Below are 26,646 nucleotides of genomic sequence, written 5' to 3' on the forward strand. Positions count from 1 at the left end.
AAAAGAGGGAGGGCTACAGCAAGAGCGAGAAAGAGAGAGAGAACCTGTCCATCCACGTGTGTCTGTCTCAGCGAGAGACTGTTGCCTGAGAGCCCAGCAGCCTGAGCTCATTAGTGCTGCTCTGGGCTCCGCCGGACAAGGTGGGCGGCTATCAAAATATACCCTCGTCTACCCCACTGGAGTGACAGCCCCACCCCTCCCCAGTACAGCACAGCACGCCCCCTGCAGCGACAGCCTAAGAGCACAATCAGGGAACACACCGCTGGCTGATGAAATTATTATTATATCCAAGAGGGCAACAGGAGGAGGCTCTCCCTAGGGACCAGTCTCTGTGTATGATAGCATGTGAGAAGGAAAGTGTGAGGGAGAAAATGAGATGGAATAGATGAATGTGAGATGAAGAAAAGGAAAGAAAAACTCAGCAATGCTCTCTCTCTCTCTCTGTGTGTGTGTGTGTGTGTGTGTGTGTGTGTGTGTGTGTGTGTGTGTGTGTGTGTGTGTGTGTGTGTGTGTGTGTGTGTGTGTGTGTGTGTGTGTGTGTATGTGTGTAAATGTCAGTCTGCACATGTATGACAGGGTGATGGCAGTACACATTTGCTGCCCAAGACAAAGGCTCTCTCTCTCTCTCTCTCTCTCTCTCTCTCTCTCTCTCTCAGGTCCCATTTTTTGCTTATTCCCCTGTCCCTCTAAGTTCCCATATGGCATTGCAGGGTATGCCTGTAACCTTGAGGGTTAAAACCAGTCACACAATGAGAAGAAAAGACATGTGCGTCTATTTGAAAGGAGGGAAAGAGAAAGGTGAGAGAGAGAGCAGAGAGAGAGTCAGGGTTGTGTCTAATTCTGTTGTTCCATCAGAACCACTCAATGGGTGATGAGCAATAACAGTGAGCGCTCCCCTCTGTAACAATGCACACACCCTAATGGGGAAATGAATTGCTTGTCACATGGCTTTCCCTTTCTATTTTCTCTCTCTTTCTTTCTCTCTCTCACCTTCCCAGTAAGAGGGAGCTGCCTGTGTGCGCTCAATGGAAAACGTAGAGGGAGGAGAGGCTCGGATTCCCTCACCCACTACAGCTTGCTCACCTGTTCAACACCCATCTCTCTAATGAAGCCGTTTCAGTACACACCTTGGGTCTGAATATCTGAATGCATGCTCACATACACCAAACACATTTCAGACAGTTTAGAGGATTATCAAGCAATACAGCACTGCAGGTAGGCAGTTAACAAGAAGCCTCAGTCCCTCTGACATTTTTTCATACATGGCAAATTAAGAAGGTTTACTGAAGAGTAAATTGTCCAATAGTGCCAAAATATGATCTAATAAAATGGCAAGATAGTGCAAGAGATGGAGAGAAAGAGAGTACTTACAGCTCTTTCCAATCCATTATCTAATGAAAGTGCCCAAGTTCAACTTTAGGGTCCATGTCTCCATGTCCAGGGTTCTCTATTACTTTAGCATCAGAGACGCAGGGAGAGAGCAGAAAGAGGCGGGGCCGTCACTGACGGGGGCAAGGGGTGTCCCTTTTACCCCCGATCGCAATCACTGAGGTTTCCACTTGATTGCACAGCGGTTTGTAAGGAGCCAAGGGGACAGAGGAAGGGGGGAACCAACGTCATCATAGCGGACTGAGACAAATACAAGAGGGTTGAGAGGATGGGGTGGATAGCAGTGGTCCCAGTAAGGAGGTCCAGGGGGTCCAGACAGGTTCTCAGGATGGAAGGAGAGGAGAAGAGGAGGTCAGAGTAGAGCGAAGCACCTCCTCCTCTGTACATATTCCAGTGAAACAAACGCCTGTTCTGTGTCCACACCTCTCCACAAACAAAAGTTCAGTCTCAGTTCAAAGATGCAATTTCTCCAACAGAGGCAGGCTCTCCAGCAGTCTGGCAAGACAGTCCTACTCAGATCTCTCTCTCTCTTTCACTCTCCTTTTCTGTCTTTTCCTCTTTCACTGCCTTTTCTCTTTTCATCCAATAGCCATTGGTTTGTGTTTATTTCTTCCCTCTTTTTCTCTCTCCCAGGTAATCCTTGCTGTTACATCTCTGCCGTGTGGCTGTAGCAGGGAGTCCTGATAGCTGTGTCCTTTCCTGCGCCCCGTGCCACAGGCTGAGGGAGGAGGGCTCGGCAGCAGGTATCAGTCAGAGACAGCCAGGAGGTGGAGAGAGAACCCGTGTTAGTCTGGGCTGGGGGGGATTGGGAATGGGGAGAACTCCTGTTCCGGCTTTCAATCCTGCTCCTTCTGCCGGAGAAATGCTGGTAGCTGTCCTGCCGTGTCTTTCTCTCCTCTCTCGCTCTCTCTTCTCAGCCCAGCCCCTTTTCCCTCCGACAGCTAGATGAGGTGTCAGTGTGCTACTGCTGGCTGCTCCCGGTCGCTCTCTCTGTCTCCACACACAGACATGCACACACACGCACACACGCACACACACACACACACACGCACACACGCACACACACACACACGCACACACGCACACACACACACACACACACACACACACACACACACACACACACACACACACACACACACACACACACACACACACACACACACACACACACACACACACACACACACACACACACACACACACACACACACACACGTCGCATGAATACTTCATGCATAAAGGAACCCTCTCTTCTTTTGCTTCAAACAGATTAGGTTAGTATGCCTACAGCGCACGTGTGTGTGTGTGTGTGTGTGTGTGTGTGTGTGTGTGTGTGTGTGTGTGTGTGTGTGTGTGTGTGTGTGTGTGTGTGTGTGTGTGTGTGTGTGTGTGTGTGTGTGTGTGTGTGTGTGTGTGTGTGTGTGTGCGTGCGTGCGTGCGTGTGTGTGTATTTGTCTTTAACTGAGGATGTAATTAGTTAGTTGAGATAATGTAATTAATTGTAAGGAGTGACAGACAGATAAGAAGGGAGATACTTAAGTGTGTGAAGATGGATAGACCACTGAATCAGACGCTGGCTGAACGATGCTTTCACTCAATGGAAAGAGAGAGAGGAGGACACAGACAATGAACAGATGACAGGTAGAGAGGCAGATTTATTCAGGGCCGACAGAGACAGACAACGCACTCACTCAGTGGTCTGGTCAAGGGTAAAAAGGGGAAAGCTTAGTGTGTGAAGATAGTATGAAAGTAGCCTGTATTCCCACAACTGCCAATTTACCAGCAAGCCTTTTAGCTCTCCTCTGGTCCTGTTTAATAGTCAGTCTGATTTCGACATCATTAGGGTGAGCAGAGTGGCTCTGCCATTGAGCAGACATATCCAGTGACTACAGATCTTTCCTTCTGACACACTGCCCCATATCTGAGCTACAGTCAAGTGTGAGACACAAAACTATCTAGAATATATAATCTATAGTACCCCCATAACGCATACAACAATTATTGTGCAGTGTCTTACATCGAGATAAATCCTATTCATTTCACATATGAAACCTTGGTGTTTTGGGCAATGATAAGGCAAACCCCACCCACCCTTGGCCACCACCTACCTAGAAATCCACAGACTGCCTTCAGACCAATACTGAGAGCGATCAATAACTGTAAGACCAACCTAATGTGGACATTGGTCATTTTGACATGTTCACCTATTGGGATCACGCTTGGTGTGGTTTCAGTATAGGGAGTCACCATTGGGCCAAACTGTCCATCCAGCCCCTCAACGTCACCCTCTGTATAGACCCTTTGGACAGATAACTATTGCAATATATATATATATATATATATATATATATATATATATATATATATATATATATATATATATTTATATACTGTATAGAAATGAGTAATGGTAAGATTAATGGAAGAGCAGCACTGGCATCAGAAATAAAGGCTCTGCTAGGCTTTTGTTAATGACAGAATGGACATCTATATTTGGGGCTGCCTCCAGGTGGGTGCCCTCCTGCTGTTTCACAGTTTGGCCTGTTGTCAATAATGTCCCTAGCCCCCTATTCAGGCTTTGTCAAATTAGCAAGATAAATTCCTCTGGACTGGAGAGTCATTAGCCGGCGCACCCATTAGCTTGTTTGGGGAAATGTGTCTCTGTTCCTCAGCCCAGCACCATGGCTCTTTAGGTAACATGGCCTTTTCCAGCCTAATTACCATGTTGGCCCCATTTACCATCCTAGACATTGCCTTTCTCTGGTTCCCCCTCTTTTCTCCCCAGACAAGATAACGGTGCTTTGGCCATTCATGCAGGGATCAGATCACTGGGGCTGATATCAGACTGCATTAGCCTCCCCGGCGTGGTTCTGCCTTCTCTGGTGATTAGCAGCAGCCAAGCTCCTGTCTGTCTGAATGAAGATGGAAGCTCTACGCCCCAGTCAGACTGTACATGTACAACACATTGATAACAACCACATCACAATGAACCTGGCTCAATGTAGAAGCAGACCTGCTGGACTCGGCTGCTCTCAACAGGTGAGTCTGGAGGTGAAATGGTTCTAGGTTTGTAATGAATGAAAGGAATGGCTAAAACATTGGCTTATGGGTAGCATACAAAGAAGTTCCACATGTGTTCAGGATTGATTGCATGCATGTGTTAGTCAATCAGTGAAGGTGTTTTTAATTAAAGGAACAATCAATAAGACTTCCCCCGCTGGAGGGCATCTCCCTAGCCACCATAAGTGTGAGAGAAACATACTACTATGTGTGCTTTCTGATGGTGTCAAGTCTCGTTTCCTCAATATTATGAAAGGTGTACCCCAGGGGTCAGTATTGGGACATGTTTTCTTTACTATTTATATATATAACATTGGTCTATCTATTAGATCTTGTACTATTAATTTGTATGCAGACAATACGGTCATGTATGACATTGCATTGACTGTTGACCAAGCTATGTTAGAGGCCAATCTGATTTTGTTGCATTACAGAAAGCCCTAGTTGATTTAAAACTTGTACTTAATGCAGGCAAAATTAAATATTGTTCTCTAAAAATGTCTCAGATGGGCTACATATTCACTCGTTGGATGGCTCGCTCATCGAACGGGTTCCTGCCTATAAATATCTGGTCGTTTGGATTGATAAAGACCGAAAGTTTAAAAGCTAAGATTTAAAGTGGACTACATTTTTTAGAAATTGATCTAGCCTCTCCCTAAACAGCAGGAAGCAGATTGTATAGTCAACTTTCCTGCCAATTCTTGACTATGGTGACACCATTTACCAGACTGCTGCAGCCACTACTTTTAAACCATTGGATGCCGTCTACCACTGCGCCCTTCGCTTTATTACAGGTGACAGTTTTAATACTCATCACTGCATCCTGTATCAGAAGGATGGCTGGACCTCACTTAAATCCCATAGATCACAGCCTTACAAAACAAATTACACCTGGATTCTCTGGTGCCGATAGGGCAGTTTAAAACTATTTGGTTAAATGAGTTCTCTGAAGAGTGCAATTGTTTCAATTGACTATTAGAACTTGTCATAACCTGATGTAATGTATTTATAGCTGTCTTGTCGTTTTTTATATTTTGTTGTTGTATTGATTGAACTTTTGTCCTCAGGCCACCATTGCAAATGAGACACGTTTCTCAATTGGGCTCCCCTGATTAAATAAATACATGCATGTAGTATGAAGTCCTATGGACAGCTGACACAGTGGCTCACTGTAAAGGTGAAACAGAGGGTTTGTGGGGCTGCTGAATTAGATCATCACATCTGGGCACTAAAACGACGCCAATCGTCCACCTCTACAGAACACCGACAGTGTTGAGGACAACAACAGCTCGCCAAAATTAAACAACATCTGCATCTCTGCAGTGGCCTGGATGGCCAGAGAACCAGGTCACATCCAGACTGACCCAACAGACAGACCATCACTAAGCCTTCCTCTGATTAAGCTGAGATGACATCGGGACAGGCTTGGGCAGGGGACTGGATATAGAGATGATGTCATAGTGTAGCCAGGGTCTGTCAGCAGACAGAACACACCACTGCACAACGCCAAGATTTAGTATCAGGGTCATCAGGTTGATCATTAAAGAAGTCCTCCAGCGATTTGTTTAACTTTTACAGTTGAAAAGCGATATCCCAAGTATAAATACCATAAAGTACACACACTAAAGGGTAAGAAAGTATCTATTTTTTTGCAAAATAGTGTTTTTTAGACACAACTGCGAAGTTCAAGGAGTAGGGCATTCAAGGAGTTGATCTGGTGGTAAGTCGTGATGTCATCGGCCTCCCCCTTGCTTGAGGATCAAATTAGAACCAAAGTATGTGCTACGTCATGACTTACCGTGACCACCTACTGAGATGTGACTTTTGTTAACTAAATCAGGTGTTAAATGAGTTGAAAATTAAACTGGGGTGCCACTTTAAGGACAGGCAAAACACTCACATACCTTAACAAGTATTTCACCACAGGGAATTGAGGTAGCTAGCTATATCTCAGTGGACCAGAGACTTCATCCAATTCACCATGAATCTTTGGTCCCACCGAGGGACAGTTTCTCCTGATGTATGTTGGGTGATGTATAAATACATTCATTAGCCCCAACACTGACTACTTGTGGGTTGCATAGAGTGGGCTCTTTAAATAACCTGAAGGGATGTGGGAAAATTGCTGCTTGTATAGTGTGGCGGGGGCTAGTGTTACCTGGGCCCCCATATGGGAGGAGGGAAGGAAAGGGCACTGTTCATGTCCACTTCTCAAATTGGAGGCGGGAATGAAAAGGCTGACGTGACAATGTGTCGCCATGGTTTAGTCTGGCCATGAACTCTGCCTCCTCTCTAGCTGGGATGTTAACGTCAGTGCAATCACGGCACCACCAGGATAAATATTCCTCTGGTGTTTCTCAACCTTTCTTTCTTTCCTCTCTACTTAACCCCATCTCGCTAAATTAAACTCATGCCTAAAACGGCAACTCATCAAAGTAAATTCACAGAATTTGTTAAATGTTCATTGAGGCCACAAACTTCTATTCTTATCTCTGTTTTTACACACTATACCTATCTGTTCCTCTCTTGCATCAGGTTCCCTTCAACTAACAACGCTAGATCATTACCTTCTTGGTCACTAGAGAGGAGTGTCTGTCTCTCCAGTCGGCTTTCTGCAGAACATTAAGACGGAGGGGAAAACTAACAGGCTTATCTCACTGTCCATCAAATCTTAGCAATTTTAAGCTTCTACCTCTTAACTGACCGCCTGCTTCCATCCCGCAGTCCATGTTAATGGTGGTCTAAAGGGATGGTTCTCTCTCCTAGGCTCGTCCACACAGCATCTGGGAGGAAGTGGACAAATACCTCTAGGCTAGGGCTTACTGAGTTTCTATAAAGCCTAACCAGAAATAGATAGATGAATCCCTGGCAGGCCAACCAGGCAGCTATGAATGTGATGTCCTGTTACCTGACCAATAACCTGTTTACCTCATCACAAAACCACATGTCTGGCCTTGTAGACAGAACACCAAATGGGGCATTATATGTGTGCTGACTGCAGACGTTATTGTGGATGTAGCGAAATATACAGACTGTTGGCACATATTGTTGCACGATAATGCTCAAATATCTTTCATATTTTTTGATATACCCTCTTGGTTGGGTAAAGCAGAAATGTGTAAAGACACCACAATCTCTCATGATCTCCTTAGCATTCAAGTGAAACCTCATGTGGAGTGATGTGGGGTAGGAAGGATTAAGGCAACCAGATAGAGAGAGAGGGGGGGGGGGAGAGAGGGAGATAGGAACAGGGGTTCAGCACAAATAGGGGGAATAAGGAAAATACAGTGGGACAGAGGAATATGGTGTAAAAGCAGAGCAAGGTAAAGATGGGGAGGAGGGTAAATGATGGAGAGAACAGAGATGAAATAGGTGAGAGAGAACTAGATGGTAGAAAACAGACTGGGACCACAGGAGTGAGAGAGGAAGAATGAAGGAGATGTTATGTACGGTGTTCTGTATAGCCTGGTCTTGGTCCCTGAGTTGGCCCAGTGCCAGTGAGGGGCTGTCTGAGTGGAGGTAAATAGTGTTATGCCTGAGAAAGAAACAGAAAAATGATTTGGAATTGCTTTATTTCCAAAGTGCACCAAGACGGAAATCCCCTGTTGACCTAAAATACATGAAACAGTTGGAGACTAAATGGAAAACATTGTAATTACAATGTCATTACTCCTGGTTCTGTGTTGCACTGGGCACAGGTAGACGTTGTCAGTTGCTTGTATCCAGTCTTTTTTCAACTTTGTTTGACTTTAATCTAAATTTGAAGACACATTTTCCAGAATGTTTCAACAAATTCCTGTTGTCTAGGTCCTGGAGCCATTTTGTTGGATACTAGATCAAGGAGAAGAGGTTTATGCCAACGATGCTAAAAGAATCAATCCCAATGAATGTAGCATGAAACAGACTCTAGGATGCCAAGGTTAATAACCCCTCAGCGATGAGGGAGGGTGTGTTGATGGAACTGCAGCCAGGTTTCTATAAGCGATGTGTGAGCTGAAACTCCTCCCTGGTACAGCTTCCTGTGCCTGTGTGTTTCCCCCACTACCTATAAAGCATATAAAGTCTCCAGAAGTCAAGCCCAGAACTCAGACATACCCACACCCTAAGGTCCCCTCCTTCCCTCGCACTCAACCCCCATCCAATTGAGAGGCCAAGCACCCCTCTAGCCAAGCCATGGGCTTAAGGAGGGCTTAGGGTGGCCACAGGAGGGATTGGAGGAAGGTACAATATAATTCCATTTGCAGTTCGTTTTATTGTTTCCTAAATTGCCTCCTTAATGGCCTCTGCAAACATGTTGTGCTAATGTGGCCTCTCCGAGCATCTGCTTAAGCCCTGGTGAGGCAGTCCAAGCAGAGGGCTTTAGCTCAACAGCCTTTATTAGTCAGTCAATGAGATAGAGAGACAATTCAGGGCCTTGGAGGAGAGCTGAACATCTTTACAGTGGAGTCAACAGGACTTCATACAGTAGGACAATCTATCTTCTACAGATTGACAATAGCGTATTTACTAAAGTCACACCAGGAGAGGAGAGAAGCTTGGGAGGAAAGGGAGAAAATACAGTCACCATGCTGATTTGATGTAAGCTGCTGAGTTTGGAGAACATAGTGTTTCCCCCCTGATTTGATGCAGCATGTGACAGATGATAATGAAGATATTCTCTCCTTCTCTCTGGGCTGTAGCATCCCCACCCCTGCTACTACTAACAAAGATCAAGAGCTACTTTCATCTCCTGCAGAATATTTTCCACTGCTTCGCCGACGCTGTTCCCGGGTACTCCACCACACTGTTATGTCGTCTTCACAGGTCGTAGAGTATGTGGAATGAAATGACACTCCCAACACTTCCTGAGCTGAATCTCACTCACCCATATCTTCGCTGTAAGCCTTAAGAGCACATTTTTACTCAGAGCAAAACTACTGTAAAGAAAACTTTCTGTATTCACTCACATATCAGATCATGTGAAACATTCATTCAATACCAAGAAGACAATAACATCAAGCTGTCATTGGCTGATTGACATTTCACTATATCTCCAATAATCAATTCCACTGACCAATGGAGAAAACATATCTGATGAGATCATGAGAGAGCAAGACATCTAATATTCATGTTGGATGCCTTTTCTATTGAAGACACTTGCTCATCTCCTTATTAATCAACATATCGGAGAGAGAGAGAGAGTTCTCTTGCTCCACTTCTCTACATCATTAATCAGGGCCGGCCAGGGTAAGACACCAAGCAATTATTTATTTGCTCTCCTCCACGTCGAGACTATCACAACGACCAGTCCTGGTCGAGCCCGTGGGCCGCTGTGAACATTTGGGAAAGATTAGTCAACAAATCTAGGGGAGGGATTCAAACATTGATATACTGTAGATGGCAGATGAAATTCTTCCTAAATCTGCCATCTACATCCTAGTCAATATGCACCCCTTGGAAAACATGAGGGATCAAAGTCCAGTGAAATGGATTTGGGATTCCACAAGGGTAGAGGAATTCCTAGGTTCTGAACAAAGCTATTTTGAGAGGCTAAGGAGAGGTAGAGAAGGACTACAGAGCTGTACCAAACCAACACATGAGGCTAGAGATGTAGACATTTGTAAAAAAAGAGCCAGGGGTCAGTGACTTCTACAGTATTATTCAGGTTAATAAAAGGTTTACAAACTCACCCCCCCCCCACACACACACACACACACACTAAATCACACTCACAATGTCGCCTACTGACACACACATCCTCATACACACCTACACACACTCAAAGTCACATAGTCAGCTCTGAAGCAGATTCTCACGTGCTGGGTCATGAACTGATTACACGCTATATAATCCACTACACCTAGACAGTCTGCATGGAGCCAGTGGCAGGCAGGCTGTAAACAGAAATACAAGATAAACCGTGTTCCCACAACTGTTTTTATGTTGATCCAATTTTAGATCCTTTACCAAGAATAAGAGACACTGTCCCATCTCTGATTCAAAACTCCAACCATGACCAGTGTTACGCAACACAAAGAGGACCCTGTAGCAGAACAACAGTAGCGACCAGCCAAGGCAAGCTCAAAGAACAGCAAGAGATGTACGTAAGTGCATTCCCATAGTGGAGGTAGACAATCACAGTCAATACAATCCCTGTCCACTTTCGCTTTACTTGGTTTCCTCTCTGCAGAGAAGTATCATTCTCTTTACAGCTGTTTGTAAAGTCAGCCAGGCCCCGAGCCCCCGAGCCCCCGAGCCAGCTAGAGGAGCAGGAGGACAGTAGAGAGGTGTTGGTGGAGCAGTGGTAGAGCAATTCACTCTGTTAGTGATGATGAGGTAAAAGCTTAACTGTCTGGCCTGACAATAGGTCTCTTGTTCTCTATCCCCCAAATGGCTCTCTATCCTTGTGTGAATAAGAATTGCTTTGGTCTGATATATAGAGAACTACAGTTTGGGGAAATCAACTCACACAGATTAGGCCTAAGCAGATATGAATTATTCATATGTAGTGCAAGGCTGGGACCTGGGACAGACAGGGCTGACAGTGTGGAGCAGGGGTCTGGAGGACACAGAAACACAGCAGCCCACCGGAAGCCATCTTGTTTCTGCAGACTGAGGAAGTAAAGCCAGAGTGAGCTCATGGGATCAGGGATCACAGGGAGACAATAGGTCATAACATTCTTCAACGCATATTCCATGCAGGCAGCTACTGGTCAATTAATTAATTGTATTCTTATTCCAGCTTTTCTCTCTTGTCTCCAGAACAATTATAATAGATTCACATGATACCTCTAACTGAGGGATGCCATAGAGATTTACACTGAAAACTAATTCCCAGATCCCTGCAGCCCAGCAGGATTCCCATGTCCCTCCGTTTGTGGCCTCATCGTCTGTGTGAATGAACTGTGAAGTCCTGGCTGGTCGTGGGTTGAGGAACAGCCTAGCAGGCCTGGTCATGTACTGCCTAAATGCTGAGGCCACAGTCTGTCTCCTGCCCACACACCGTCAAACACAACCTGGCCTTTCAGATCATCACCAACAGCACACGAAGAGACAAAGACACTCTTATGTCAAGTGGCAGGCACACAGGATGTAGAGGGTAGTGGGTCTCCATTCTAACATTCCCTCGTTTCCCCCTGTGTGAAAGGGATCTGCCACAGCCTGTCCACTGCCCCCCCTGTCATACAGAGCTCTCTATGACCCAGTGTTAGCCATAGCTCTGCCTTGAGTCAGCGTTTTAGCCTTTGTCTGTCAGCCCCCCCCCCCTCCCCATGTGAGTGGGCCAGGCCAACCAGACTTACTGACTCAGGAGTTTAGGGGAAGTAGACATGGTGGTAGTCAGCGCGCTCCTCGGGGGTCTCTCTCCCTTCAAACAGCCAACTCACAGTGGACCCAGAGCACAGCCCTCGAGCTCCCTCTGTTCACCCCTACACCAGTCCTCTCTCTTGATGTGTTTACCATGCAGGGTGACAGCCACAACCTCCTCCACCATGGCCGTCACAACACCGACCTTCACACAGACACCCAGGGGGCACAGCAGAGTCGCGCCAAGGGAAGGCAGAGCCAGTCTATGCCACAGCAGTGGTAACGGGTGGTAGAGCTCCTCTTTGATGGTCTGATGAGGTGGCGCTATCTCCACTGTGCAGCAGACTGTACTGCCCAGGACAGCCAGAGGAAGTACGACTGGCTTGAGAGGGAGTCTGTATTTGGGATACACTCGGGTTGTTTGAAGATGACCTAGCACCCTCAAATTTCCTCCAAGAAAACAAGAACCAAAACTATTTAAAGCTGCCAATACTAAATAAAACCTAAAATATTAATTAGCAAATGAGGGGATCTATCATCTGACATTATAACTGGGGATGAATCTGAGAGGTGGGTAGAGGTGTGGGCAATAGACAGGGGCTTGAGGAAGGGGTGGAAGGTGTGATATTGGGGTAGAAGGGATGTGGGTGGGTGATCCATCTGGTTGGTGCTAGACTGGGTGGTAGTAGTAGGCCCCTCAGGAGAGGAAGGGACCTACCTGCTGGTCTGCTGCAAATCCCAGAGGCGGTGGGTCTAGGCTGGATCTCCATCAACACCTCCCCACTGATGACGCTAGACAGGACCCTGATAGCTTTTCACACCTGGCCTTATCCGGAGGCTATAGGGCTAGAGTCCCTTCTCCAGGCTCAGCTGCTGCTGCTGCTGCTACGGCTGCTCAGCTCTGCTCTCCACTGCCAGACATTAGCCCCAGCAGGCTGATAGCCTGATTATGACAGGAAAATACCAGCTGGTATTTTATCCGATAGTAAACAAAGAGACCAAAAGCATCCTCTACCAACCATCATCTACCAACTCTCCAGAGCTTCTATTGATCTATTTAGGGCTTTAAACGTGTTCAACAGCTAATAATCAACAGATTCTATGTAAAAAAAAAAGGACAAACAACAACAATACAACTAAAGGTTTGGCTAAACAAATCCCTGCCAGTCAGGCAATGCTCAACACAGAAGCTAGCATTAACTATGCATCTCCACTCCGCTTACTCTCTTCATAATAAAGCTGAGGCTTAACTTGCATTTCAACAGTGTTCTCTCCTGACTAAGCATTCTACTCACTTTCTCCCATCTGTTGAAACATCCATCTCTGTGAAGCTCAGCAACCAAACCATTACCCTTTTACCATGGATTCAGGGATCACACAGAACAACTACACCACAACATCAACACTACACACGGACTGCAGCACTAACATGAGGAGCGCAAACACTCAAACACTGCAGCTGCATCGCCCATCTAAACTAAGATCTCCTCCAGCCCTGAGTTGATATGTGTGTGACTTACTTGATTCCCATGGTGGTTGTGTGTCCTGTGCTCCCCTCCACAGGTCCTGACCTCCTCCTCCTGAAGCTGGCGGTCTGGAGCATCACCCCGAGCATGCTGACTGTGTGTGTGTGTGAGAGAGTGTGTGAGGCTCAGAACTCCACTCCCCTGCCTTCGTCCACTCAGTCTCTAAATCCCCTAGTCAACAGGTCCAGCCCAGAGCAGAGTAAAGCCACTCCGCAACTCCACTCAGCATTAATCTGTCTGACAATTTATCCCTGACACAGATCTCCACTGTCACTCAGAACACAGCCGGACAAACACACTGCATTTCCCTTCTGCATTTGCCTTAACAGTATCTCCCTCTCTCTCCTGTGTTCTCTGTAGTCAAAGTGGAGTGTGGGTGTGAGTGGCCCATGTTACACTTCACCCCCACGTCCCTGCCCCCAACACTTACCCCCACCACTACAACAACCCCAACCCCAAACCAACCCCCACCAACAACCTCACACAGGAAGAACACAAGGACATTAGCACACAAACACACACACACACACACACACACACACACACACACACACACACACACACACACACACACACACACACACACACACACACACACACACACACACACACACACACACACACACAGCATAAGAACAACTTCTAGAAACTTCTCTACAGCAACAATCACTTGATTATACTTAAATGAATTGTAGTTCGAGCCCACAGCTTTTAAGAGGAAGTTGTTGCAACAAAACTTTGATTAAGGTGTTTGTATGGAGATCTTCTCATAGTTTGATTAGTGCATCAGGGCTGGAGTTCCCAACGGCCAAACATTACCCATTTGTAAGTCAAACCAATGCATTCACCATGGATCACAGGGAATCATGTGTTCTGAGTACATCTACATATTTCTGCATGTTCATTGACCAGCTTTCATGTTAATCATAAGGAGGCAAAACAGTTGTTTCTATGGTTACTTTCCACAGCCTCAGTAATGAAGCAGCACTTTACATTTCTGACACAAAGACCAGGCAGGTCTTGTCTGGGGAGAGGCTGGATTGTTCGACTGTAATTACAGGATAATGCCTTGCCTTCCCCAACCCACAATCACAGTGATTACAGCAGTACACACACACACTCACCTAGGCAGCAGCAGCTGCAGGGCCGCACAGGGCCGTAAAGACACTTCCTCCTGTGCTGACACTCCTCCAGGGCCACATTCCTAACAGCTGTTATCCCTGTTCCTCTGGCCGCTCTGCAAACCGCCTCTGCAGCAAACACTCCTCTTAGCTTTACGGTTTGCTCTCTGTTACTCAGAACAGCAAATGTAGTTCAGAGCATTGAGGAGAACTGCTCTGTGGTTAGTATTCCAGTTGCTTTCTCTCGCCCTCTCTCTTCCATTCCCCCTCTCTCTTCCATTCCCTCTCTCTGTCTCTTTTTCTCCGTCCCTGCATGGGTCCTTAGGGATAGAAACACACCTCATTCCCAATCAGCAGGTATTAATGGAACAGAGGGATGAGCAGGGCGGTCAGTGCGGCAGCGGAGACACGTCATTTAGCTGAGCTGCCAGGGCCCCTGCTGTGAGCGGTGCCTGCTCTCATTACTGAACGCTGTGTCAATGGACTAATCACATGCTCCGTCACAAAGCAATCAGTGTTCAGCACGCTAGTGAGCTGAATGAGCACTCCCTACTGCCCTCACTCTCTATACTGAGAAACAAACACTGGCACTTGTGCACATGCACACACACGCACACGCACACGCACACGCACACACACACATACACATACACACACACACACACACACACACACACACACACACACACACACACACACACACACACACACACACACACACACAGACCACTCTGCTAGGACAGACCCTGACCTTTAACACCTACTGTCTTCAGGCTATTTTATTGGCCATCTCATTATTGATCCGGATCAATCTTTCTTTCAGTACACTCTGGTTGATAGGGCAAGAAGAAGGGTTGGATGGGGATTTGTAAAAGTGTAACACTAAACTACAGTGCCTTTGGAAAGTATTCAGTCCCCTTGATTTTTTCTACATTTGGTTGCGTTACAGCCTTATTCTAAATTTGATTAAATAAATAAAAATCCTCAGCAATCTACACATAATACCCCATAATGACAAAGCAAAAACAGGTTTTAAGGAATAGCTTACTTACATAAGTATTCAGACCCTTTGCCATGAGACTCGAAATTGAGCTCAGGTGCATCCTGTTTCCATTGATCGTCCTTGAGATGTTTCTACAACATGATTGAAGTTCACCTGTGGTAAATTCAACTGATTGGACAGGATTTGGAAAGGCACACACCTGTCTATATAAGGCCCCACAGTTGACAGTGCATGTCAGAGCAAAAGCCATGATGTCGAAGGAATTGTCCATAGAGCTCCGAGACAGGATTGTGTCGAGGCATAGATCTGGGGAAGGGTACCAAAGAATGTCTCCAGCATTGAAATGGAAGAAGTTTGGAACCACCAAGACACTTCTTAGAGCTGGTGTCCCAGCCAAACTGAACAATCGGGGGAAGGGCCTTGGCCAGGGAGGTGACCAAGTACCCGATGCTCACTCTGACAGAGCTCTAGAATTCCTCTGTGCATATGGAAGAATCTTCCAGAAGGACAACCAAATTTACAACACTCCACCAATCAGGCCTTTATTGTAGAGTGGCCAGACGGAAGCCACTTCTCAGTTAAAGGCACAACAGCCAACTTGGAGTTTGCCAAAAATGCACCTAAACACTCTCAGACCATGAGAAACAAGATTCTCTGGTCTGATGAAACTAAGACTGAACTCTTTAGCCTGAATGCCAAGCGTCATATCTGGAGAAAACCTGTCACCATCCCTACGGTGAAGCATGGTGGTAACAGCATCATGCTGTGGGGAAGTTTTTCAGCGGCAGGGACTGGGAGACTAGTCAGGATCGAGGCTAAGATGAACGGAGCAATGTACAGGGAAATCGTTGATGAAAACCTGCTTCAGAGCTCCCAGGACCTCAGACTGGGGCAAAGGTTCACTTTTCAACATGACAACAACCATAAGCACACAGTCAAGACAAAGCAGGTGTGGCTTCGGGACAAGTCTCTGAATGTCCTTGAGTGGCCCAGCCAGAGCCCGGACTTAAACCAGATCGAACATCTTTGGAGAGACCTGAAAATAGCTGTGCAGCAATACTCCCCATCCAATCTGACAGAGCTTGAGAGGAACTGCAGAGAAGAATGGGAAACTCTCCAAATACATGTTTTCCCAGCTTGTAGCGTCATACACAAGAAGACTCAAGGCTGTAATCGCTACCAAAGGTACTTCAACAATGTCCTGCGTAAAGGGTCTGAATAATTATTTAAATGTGATATATATTTCCTTCCTTTTTTATTCCCTTTTGAATAAATTAGCAAAAAATTCAAATAACCAGTTTTTCCTTTGTCATTATGGGTATTGTGGGTAGATTGATGAGGGGAAAAAACAATTTAATACATTTTAGAATAAGGCTGTAACCTAACAAAATGTGGAAAAAGTCAAGGGGTCTGAATACTTTATGAAGGTACTGTATGTAGGGCTGGGCGATACACCGTATTTTATGATATATCGGTATTGATGTAGGGACCGGTTTGGGTTTTTACTTTACCTTCTATACCGGGATTTGAATGTTTGGTTTGTTAAATGTGATACGCCATGTGTAATGTCAATTTGTATAGTTTACTTCACTACTTAAGTCATTTCTCTCCACTCTCTCTCTGTGCTACTTTACACATAGTTAGTCACGCCCCCTGTCACTCAAGTAGCGCATTGGTTGTTCCTCAACGAGACACTTGCGTTCAGTCTGCATGGTCAATGCAGCACATGCAACAATGTTGATGACAATGCTGTTTTCACTTTGCTTCTTAATATAAATCTACTAGCGTTCTACAATGACACTATTAGTTTGTTTCTTACGTCAGCAAACAGCTAGTTTGTCTTTTCTTAGCAAGTTTCCCTAAATCTTGTGAGACGCTAATTGTTAGCCGCTAATGCCAATAGCTAGCTAGCAAATGCATGTACTGTATTTATCTCAGTTGAGCAGTCGTGTAAAGTACTTAAGTAAAAATATGGTATCTGTACTTTACTTCACTATTTTTATTTCTTACAACTTTTACTTTTACTTCACTACATTCCTAAAGAAAATTCTGTACTTTTTACTCCATACATTTTCCCTGACACCTAAAAGCACTCGTTACATGTTGAATGCTTAGCAGGACAGGAAAATGGTCCAATTCACACACTTATCCAGAGAAAATCCTGGTCATCTACTGCCTCTGATCTGGAGGACTCACTAAACACACATGCTTCATTTGTAATGTGTGCCCCTGGCTATCCTTAAATAAAACAAGAAAATGGTGCCATCTGGTTTGCTTAATATAAGGAATTTGAAATGATTTATACTTTTACTTTTGATACTTAAGTACATTTTATCAATTACATTTACTTTTGATACTTAAGTATATTTAAAACAAAATACGTTTAGACTTTTTCTCAAGTAGTATTTTACTGGGTGAATCACTTTCACTTTCGTCATTTTCTATTAACGTATCTTTAATTTTTACTCAAGTATGACAATTGGGTACTTTTTCCACCACTGCAATTGAGTGAAGGAAATGTAGAAATGATAAAAGTGCTGAAATATGTTTTGGTTGAAGTTGAATTGAACAACTTCATCCAATCAAACAATCAACAAATTAAAAAAGGTAAAGCAGACATCCACCTCAAACCGGGTGTGAAACTGCATATAAACTCTTATTCCATAAATGTACTTGAAATGCTTTCTGGCCATGAAATGAGTCCAGCCAAATGTGTGCGCTCAGCTACAACATTGGGGATTTGGGGGGTGGCGGCTCGGAGCAAGGCCTAGCCAATCAGTCTTCCCAGAGGGCACTCCCTCAGGGTCCAGCTGAGACACACTACTACTCCATCAAAGTGAGGAAAAAAATAAAAGTTTACTTATCCAACACATTGGATAACTCTTATAACGTTTGAGCTGAAGCTCAACAAAAAACAACCTCCGGCCTCTAGGTCACCAGGCTGCTAGTTATGGCGCACACCTGTCACCATCATTACGAACACCTGTCACCATCATTACGCACACCTGTCACTATCATTACGCACACCTGTCACCATCATTACGCACACCTGTCACCATATTTACGCCTACCTGAGCATCATCAGACTCACCTGGACTCCATCACCTCCCTGATTACCTTCCCTATATATGTCACTCCCTTTGGTTCCTTCCCCAGGCGTTATTGTTTCATTTTCCGGTGTCAAGTCTGTGTGTTGTTCGTGTTTCTTGATTTGCGGTTATTTATTAAAACACTCCCTCTCTGACCTTGCTTCCCGACTCTCAGTGCACATCGTTACAGACTCATTGATATCACCTAGAATGTATGTGTTGCCACCCTAGGATCACTCATTACTCATAAAACAAATGTAGAACTTTTGTTATTCAAAAACTAAAAATACAGTCATACCGCCCAATTTTTTTTCTTTAAATACCGTGATATAATATTTTGGCCATATCCCCCAGCCCTAACTGTATGTGACACATCTTTATTAGCTTTGACCAAAGCATTCATTTCATTGAACATTACCTCTACGGCAATGTGAACATTTTATTTTTACTGGCGCTATAAGACCCATTCTTCATGTGTCTGTAGAAAATAACAGATTTATGAACAAAAAAGGAAAAAATGAAAGTTTAGGAGAAGAGGTTTGATGAGGAATCAGTAACTAGTAATGAAACGGTAGCAATAGTTCAGCTTCAATTGTTGAATTCATACTGAGTCGCATTTCCTGTCTACATAATGACTAGAGACATTCAGAGGGGTTGGGTTAAATGTGAAAGACACATTTCAGTTGAAGGCATTCAGTACAACTGACTAGGTATCCCCCTTTAGCTTTCCCATTATGGAGAGGGGACTCAACCTAAACCATTTTACCTGGGCAGAGAGTAGGGGAGCCACATGAGATAATGCTCTGTGGGAAAATTTTCCCAGCAGTTGACAAGAAGAGTAATGGTAGTTGAAGTTTATGGGTTATCAAATTAACATTTATAATAAAATGTTTTTTCAATGGAACAGACAAGTTTAAAATCATTTCAAATGCTTGATTTTTATTTATTTATCTGCACCAGAGGCAATCACTGAGAGGAACCAGTATTTTCTTTCTTTCTCTTTCCCCCTCTCTCGTTCTTCTCTTTCTTCTCAGAATCTCCATAATTGCATTCTGACAAAAATGTAATCTGTGAGTTGAACAGCTTTCCAGAATGTCTGTGGAGCTACACTCCAGAGGGAAGCAGACACTGGTTATTCAGCTCAAATATCCTGCTCTCTGAGCACATTCACATGGATTTAACTCATTTTATCTTTGGAAGCCACAAAAAGGAATATTAATTACAAATTAGTTTTCAATCAGCCTCAAAACGTGATTAGGCTCATTTGGTCTTCAGATTTTTACATTGTTAGAGTAAAGATGAAGATGATGATGATTACATTCTAATAATGGAAGCAGTGGAGGTGCTTGTGGAGGCAACAGTTGCAGTAACTGAGGAAGTGTGTGTTCTTCCAGTCCAGCCCAGTGCATCCCCACCACCTAGCCGTCCACCGTCCTTTCCTGTATCTGTATCTGTATCTGTAGCTGTGGAATGTGATGCTGTTTAAAGCTGACTGAGCCCTGTTATCACCATACGTCTCCTCGCCAAGCAAAACAACGCACATTCTTGGCAGGGAAGTATCTCTGGGATGAAATGAAAGGAGGAACCCTTCAACGCTTACACCACCTCCCCTCCTATCCCACCAGGACGCAAATGAGGGGGAAAACAAGTCCCTCTCCCATTTTTTCCCTCTGTTTCCCTCTGAGAGACACACACAACATGGCTGTTCAGCCTTCGCTTCTTGAGCCCTTGTCCAAAGAAAACAGTAGAAATAATAAATCACCTTCTGAAATTAACCCTGTCCATACCTAGGTCACAGCTCTCCGTTGTTCACGCTTGACCCACCGCCTCACTCACAGGAAGTGACATGTACAGGAAGTGACACATTTAGAAGAGCATTTGGAATATCCTCCCTGCCAAAGGAGAGGCCCCACAGTCCCAGTCCTATACTCTGACCCCGCTAAAGTTGACAAGGGGAGCTCATTTGGAGCATTTGGAGAGAAAGCTGAGCCATACTGTCACACTTCACAACGTCCCCCTCGCCTGTGTCCTCTGCCTCCCAGGATGCAACACGCTAACAGCCCTATGCATCATCCTTACCAGCTTCCCCCAGTTTCCCTTAGGCTAACTTTCATTGGGGCACACAGCTCCTTGGGGAGTTGAGGCTGTACGGTGAATGTACACACTGACCAACCTGCCTGAGAATCTACCAATGACATCCTTCTGCATTAGAGAAGCCATTGGAGAGCTATCTGTACTCCCAGTGGAGGCATACATATCACCCAGAGCATTAGTGTTGCCACAGCCAAATGGAGCACTGAGTGTCTGCTGAGGCTGACTACATACAGGGAGCAGTAGACACCTCATTGGGAATTTAGACAATAGCAAGACTGAATACAAGCTAAACTGCACGAGAGGCAAAACTGACTTACTTTAAATAGAGCCAAACAAAGAAAACACAGCTGTACATCAAAGAAGAACAAACTGCTTGAACCTAAGCCCTTTTGTGAGACATTATCCATTCATAGGCACTGGTGCCTTGATAAATGTACACTCACTACATATTCCACACACTGTTCCAGCACAGCCTAAAGTCATGCCATAATTCAACCATGGCAAGGACAACATCTTCATGGAATAGGACCACATCACGCTAGACTCTAGCGCAATAATGAACCATGACCTCATTGTGTGAAGACAAGTCACCACACAGATCCCTTCCACAGAAGCACACCTTACAGAGGCAACCAACCAAACACGCCTTAAAGCCAACATGATACAGCACAACAGACCATAATCATCATCACTCTCAACCCTGTGTCAGGCTCTCTCTTCAGGTGTGATTTGAGTGAAAGGCGGGTTTTGTGTACTGTGGACGGGGGTTACCTGATGAAGAAGGAGGCTGCAGCAGATGCACTCTGAGTGGAGGTGGTTGTGGAGGTGTGGCCAGGGACAGGGGGGGTGACGTCACACTGTCCCAGCTGGACGGAGCTCCTCTGTCGGCTGGGGGTCAGACTACAGTTGGAGCTGGGGACAGGGGCCTCCGAAGCAGGGACAGGAACATCCCTCTCTACGTACCCCATCAGACCCTGTGCCTGCAAAGAGACATACCGAGAGAGACAGACAGAGAGACCAACAGAGTGAGACACAGAGAGTTAGCAATGAGTGGGCCTCAAGAGTTAACCACCACTGCTGGACCCCAACACCTCTCTTCCAGCCAATTTACTCCCTCTCTCCTCTCCTCTGCCACAGATGGGCAGGCAGCTGCTCTGGCAATCCCAGTAAACGGGTGTCAGTTATTCACCTCAGCAACAACTAACTCCCCACAGGATGGCAAGGGCGCTGGACTGGACTGTCCTAGACTGGACTGTACTAGACTGGACTGTCCTAGACTGGAGTGTACTAGACTGGACTGCACTAGACTGGACTGTCCTAGACTGGACTGTACTAGACTGGACTGTACTGTCCTAGACTGGACTAGACTGGACTGGACTACACTGGACTGTATTAGACTGGACTGGACTAGACTGGACTGGACTATACTGGACTGTCCTAGACTGGACTGGACTACACTGGACTGGACTGGACTACACTGGACTGGACTACATTGGACTAGACTAGACTGGACTGGACTAGACTGGCCTGGACTGCTTGATTCTGGCAACACTAAGGAGGATGCATGGTGTGAATGATAATTAACTGATAGCCAACATCTAATTACAGTTTAGCTGTTAAATCATTGGCCATATACATACATCAGCAGCTAATTTGGCATGTGTGAGCAGCTTTGTAACACACAGCTTGATTTAAACAGGAAAATAAATATTTACCATCCAACAACAAAAGACATCTCTATATCTACACACAAACCATATGCAGTGGAATACCATAGTAGACGCAACCCTTTTCTCTGATAGGCCCATGATGACTACTGCTCTGTGAAGGTATGCTTAAGGTGCAGATGTAGAGGGGTAACAGAGCATAGCCTGTCTGCAGCGCTGCTTGCCAGCTGGGGTATGAGTCAGGAGCAGAAGGAAGCTGCCTCAGCCTGGCCCCAGGCCCCAGGGCCCAGGCCCCAGGGGTGGTAATGACTAGGGGTGATGAGGCAGGTCCCAGACTGCTCTCGGAGTGCTAGTCTGGGGGAAGGGGGCCAGAGAGTTGGTCCACTGATCACCCAGGCAGCCCATAATACACATCCCTGTTCTTACCAGGTGCACCATGACAACACAGGGTTAATCCTCACCTTAACCACTAGTATATCCAACTGTACAGTGATCAATGAAACTTGACAAGAACCAGTTTTGTGGGTCAGCCCAAAACAAATGGTCGAATTAAGCCTCTAGTTTTCATTTACATTTATCCTGATGACACCTCCACACTGGGTAACCAGCAACCTGGAGTCAAACACGGCATGAGGCTTCACAGTATATATTTTGTCAATGCTATCCAGTCCCCCTGTAAATGTACTTACTCAATGGTTGCCCTAGATTCATGTTTGGGAAGTAAAATGTCATCATTTACAATATTTGTATAAAGTGTTCTACCGGCGTACGCCATCTATCAACGGAGGCTGACAGCGGAACTATTTATACGACATAGCTGACATGCGAGTGCTATACATCAGTATGCAGGGGCATACATTCAGACATGCACAGGAACACAGGCACCTCTGGCAGTAGGGTTATATCTCAGCACAAGCACTGACACTATAAGCTTGTCATGATCACCACAATCAAATGTGGTTGTTTTGAATCCCAAGGGAATTGCTCATTGACTGTACCTCAGAGAGCCATAACCAGCTTGCCACTTCTGCTTATTAATAATCACATTGACTTATTTTGTTTAGATGCCAGACACCTGTGTTGTGTTGTTCCGGATATCCACGGAAATAAGTCTAATCATTGAACATGCTTATTTAGGCATTTTGGCTGTGTTGAAAGTCCAACATTGTGGTTGGTGGGTTGTGAGACAGCGAGGGCCTCTTGTACGTGTACATGTCAGGGTTATGATTTGTGCAGTGCGTGATGGAGAGACGAGGTGCAAACTGAAATGAGCCGAGCGTAGATTCTTCACACGCACCTGACAGAGTGGAAAGACTCACGACAGCAGGTCGGGTGTCCGTGACAGAAAAGGAACTCAACCCATACCAGAGAGGTGTACCCATGTCACATCATCCAGAAAGACTGAAATACTTCACACACTTTGGCAGGATGCCTATCTGGACAGCTCATCCACAACCCTGTCATAGATTAAGCCAATTGTGGTGTCAAGTTTTAGAATAAAAATGGCAGCAGGTTTGAGGAGCCCATTGAGGGTAGAGTATGAGGGTGGCGGAGGGATGTTGTGGGGTCTAACCAGAATAAACAGCTCACTGTAACACACACAGACACCCATATGATTTTGAAAAACACATCATAATGCCTGTCAGGAGAGAGACTCAGGACTTAAGATCTTCAAGTAACCTCCTCCACAAGGCGGTAGGCCAGTAAGGCCACCGCTGTCCCTGGTTAAGGGCCCTGGTCAGGTAATTAGGCACAGACAGTGGTGCCATATGTCCAGCACCATTTACACTGAGTGTCAGTAATGAGGGGACCTACCCCCCTTCAACGCCTAACCCCCTGGCACCCCGCACAGCCGATAGCTCCTGTTTCCCAGCAATGAGGGGGAGAAGAAGAGGCAGCATGATTTCAATACAGACTGTCTCAGGCCAGCTGGACTCAGTGACTCCCTTCCCAAATCAAATCAAATCAAATGTTATTTGCCACATACACATGGTTAGCAGATGTTAATGCGAGTGTAGCGAAATGCTTGTGCTTCTAGTTCCGACAATGCAGTAATAACCAACAAGTAATCTAACTAACAATTCCAAAACTAATTTCTTATACACAGTGTAAGGGGATAAAGAATATGTACATAAAGATATGAATGAGTGATGGTGCAGAGCAGCATAGGCAAGATACAGTAGATGGTATCGAGTACAGTATATACATATGAGATGAGTATGTAAACAAAGTGGCATAGTTAAAGTGGCTAGTGATACATGTATTACATAAGGATGCAGTAGATGATATAGAGTACAGTATATACGTATACATATGAGATGAATAATGTAGGGTATGTAAACATTATATTAGGTAGCATTGTTTAAAGTGGCAAGTGATATATTTTACATCATTTCCCATCAATCAATTCCCATTATTAAAGTGGCTGGAGTTGAGTCCCATCAGCATTCTAAAGAGCATTCGCTTCTCAGAGCCGGAGCCTAGTAGGGATCCCCGGTGACCTCTGATCCCACTGTCCCACAGGCCATTATTGCTGAGGTGAAATAAACCCTGCTAATCTGGGCCCGTCCTGATCCAATGGCTTCAGCAACAACTACAAATGGTGGAGGAGGAGTGTATACAGTAGATGGATCACTGGGATGCACAACAATAAATCAATTTCTTTCTTGATTCTCCTTAAATGTTGCCCATAAAATGTTTTTTGACTGAACAGTATAGGATGGACTCATCAGAAAAGAGTTCAAATAGAAATGTGCCTCCTCTATGCTTCACTCACTCTCTTCCTTCTCTATCCTTCACGCGCTCTCTCTCTCTCCTCTATCCTTCACTCTCTCATTCCTCCTCTATCCTTCACTCTCTCTATCTCTCTCCTCTATCCTTTACTCACTCTCTCCCTCCTCTATGCTTCACTCACTCTCTCCCTCCTCTATCCTTCACTCTCTCCTCTATCCTTTACTCACTCTCTCACTCCTCTATCCTCCACGCTCTCATTCCCTCTATCCTTCATTCTCTCTCTCCCTCCTCTATCCATTCTCTCTCTCCCTCCTCTATCCTTCTCTTTCCCTCTATCCTTCACTCTCTCTCCATCCTCTGTCCTTCACTCACTCTTTCCCTCCTCTATCCTTCACTCACTCTCTCCCTCCTCTATCCTTCACTCTCTCTCTCCCTCCTCTATCCTTCACTCTCTCTCTGTCCTCTATCCTTCACTCTCTCTCTCCCTCCTCTATCCTTCACTCTCTCTCCCTCTATCCTTCTCTCTCTCTCTCTCTCACTCACTCTCGCTCTCCGCCATCATTCACTCTCTCTCTCTCCCTGTGTGGCAGGGGGCCATGCAGGCCCAGCTGTACTGTGGCAGACAGCAGCCCAGATGGTCCATTGGGCTTCCAGTGGGTACCAGACGAGTGAGAGGTCACACAGGGCCACTAGCGGCCAACAACACACTCTAAACCCCCAGGGTCAAGAGCACTCGGTTTTAGCAGATTAGCGTGCATTTGATTGTGGAGCAGAGGGCAAATCCCAGATTTGTGTCAATCAATTAGTAATTTTGTAGTGTCCACTGTCAAGTTCAGTATTCAGTACTCACACTGTTGTCTGCACGGCTTAGAATGACGTAGTTGTTCATCTAACGAAATCAGACATCAGAGGTTAGAACTCATAGGTGTTAAATTATCAACTGAGGGGGAATTCAACAACAGATGCTTTGATTTTGCTTCATCAGGTTTTCGGGAGACTGGAGTTCTCTAGCAGACCTTCCAGAGGACGGATGTGTTGTTTCCTCCATTTAACCCAAATATGACTCAGTCTCTCAGTGAGCCCATTGCCCCAGCTGTTAACTGTAGTGTAAATGAACACACATTTAATTCCAAGCTAGAGCCTTTTCACTGTGTGAACATTTCATGGTGTCCTATAATGGGCTGTGTGCTGGTAGACTAGATAGAGCCTTAAGGCTGGCACACATCACACCGAAAATGAATCTAGCGTTCGTCTGCCGATCACGCAATTTTATTTGTGAAATCGGTGAGCACACGGTTCACAAATTGCGTTCACGGGTGCTAAGTACTCCCGGCCAGCAAACGCTATTGGTGTGTCTGAGCCGTAAAGCCCTCGGAATAAGACACTCTGTAAGATTGCTGTCAAACAGGTGGCACCTATCTGACTTTCTTTGTCTGCACTACAGAGCTCAACACTCGTCCCACAAAGTATTCAAGTGGGGAATTGTGAATTAAAGCACTTGCCTTTAGGGCACAGCACAGCTCCATATCATCTATGGCCTGTGCGGGTTTTTGTCATTCTGAGGGATCTTGTTTTAATGAAAGAAATGGACTTTAGAAAGTAACACCAGGCACATTTCTGCTGTTTGTATCATGGTATCCTGAAGGAACATGTGTCTCTGAGGAGGCCCAGGCCCAG

General features: G+C 45.4%; 1 protein-coding gene across 1 annotated transcript in view; it reads right to left on the reverse strand.

The window, feature by feature from the left end:
- The window catches only part of LOC135508178 (kinesin-like protein KIF26A), a 139,475-nt gene that overhangs the window by 26,727 nt on the left and 86,102 nt on the right, over nucleotides 1–26,646 (reverse strand). Inside the window, exon 4 of the mRNA XM_064928199.1 lies at nucleotides 21,341–21,549. Within this exon, the coding sequence (XP_064784271.1) occupies nucleotides 21,341–21,549 (209 nt within the window). The remainder of the gene's footprint in view (nucleotides 1–21,340; nucleotides 21,550–26,646) is intronic.

The sequence above is a fragment of the Oncorhynchus masou genome, chromosome 21, assembly GCF_036934945.1.
Source record: "Oncorhynchus masou masou isolate Uvic2021 chromosome 21, UVic_Omas_1.1, whole genome shotgun sequence".
Taxonomy (NCBI): domain Eukaryota; kingdom Metazoa; phylum Chordata; class Actinopteri; order Salmoniformes; family Salmonidae; genus Oncorhynchus; species Oncorhynchus masou.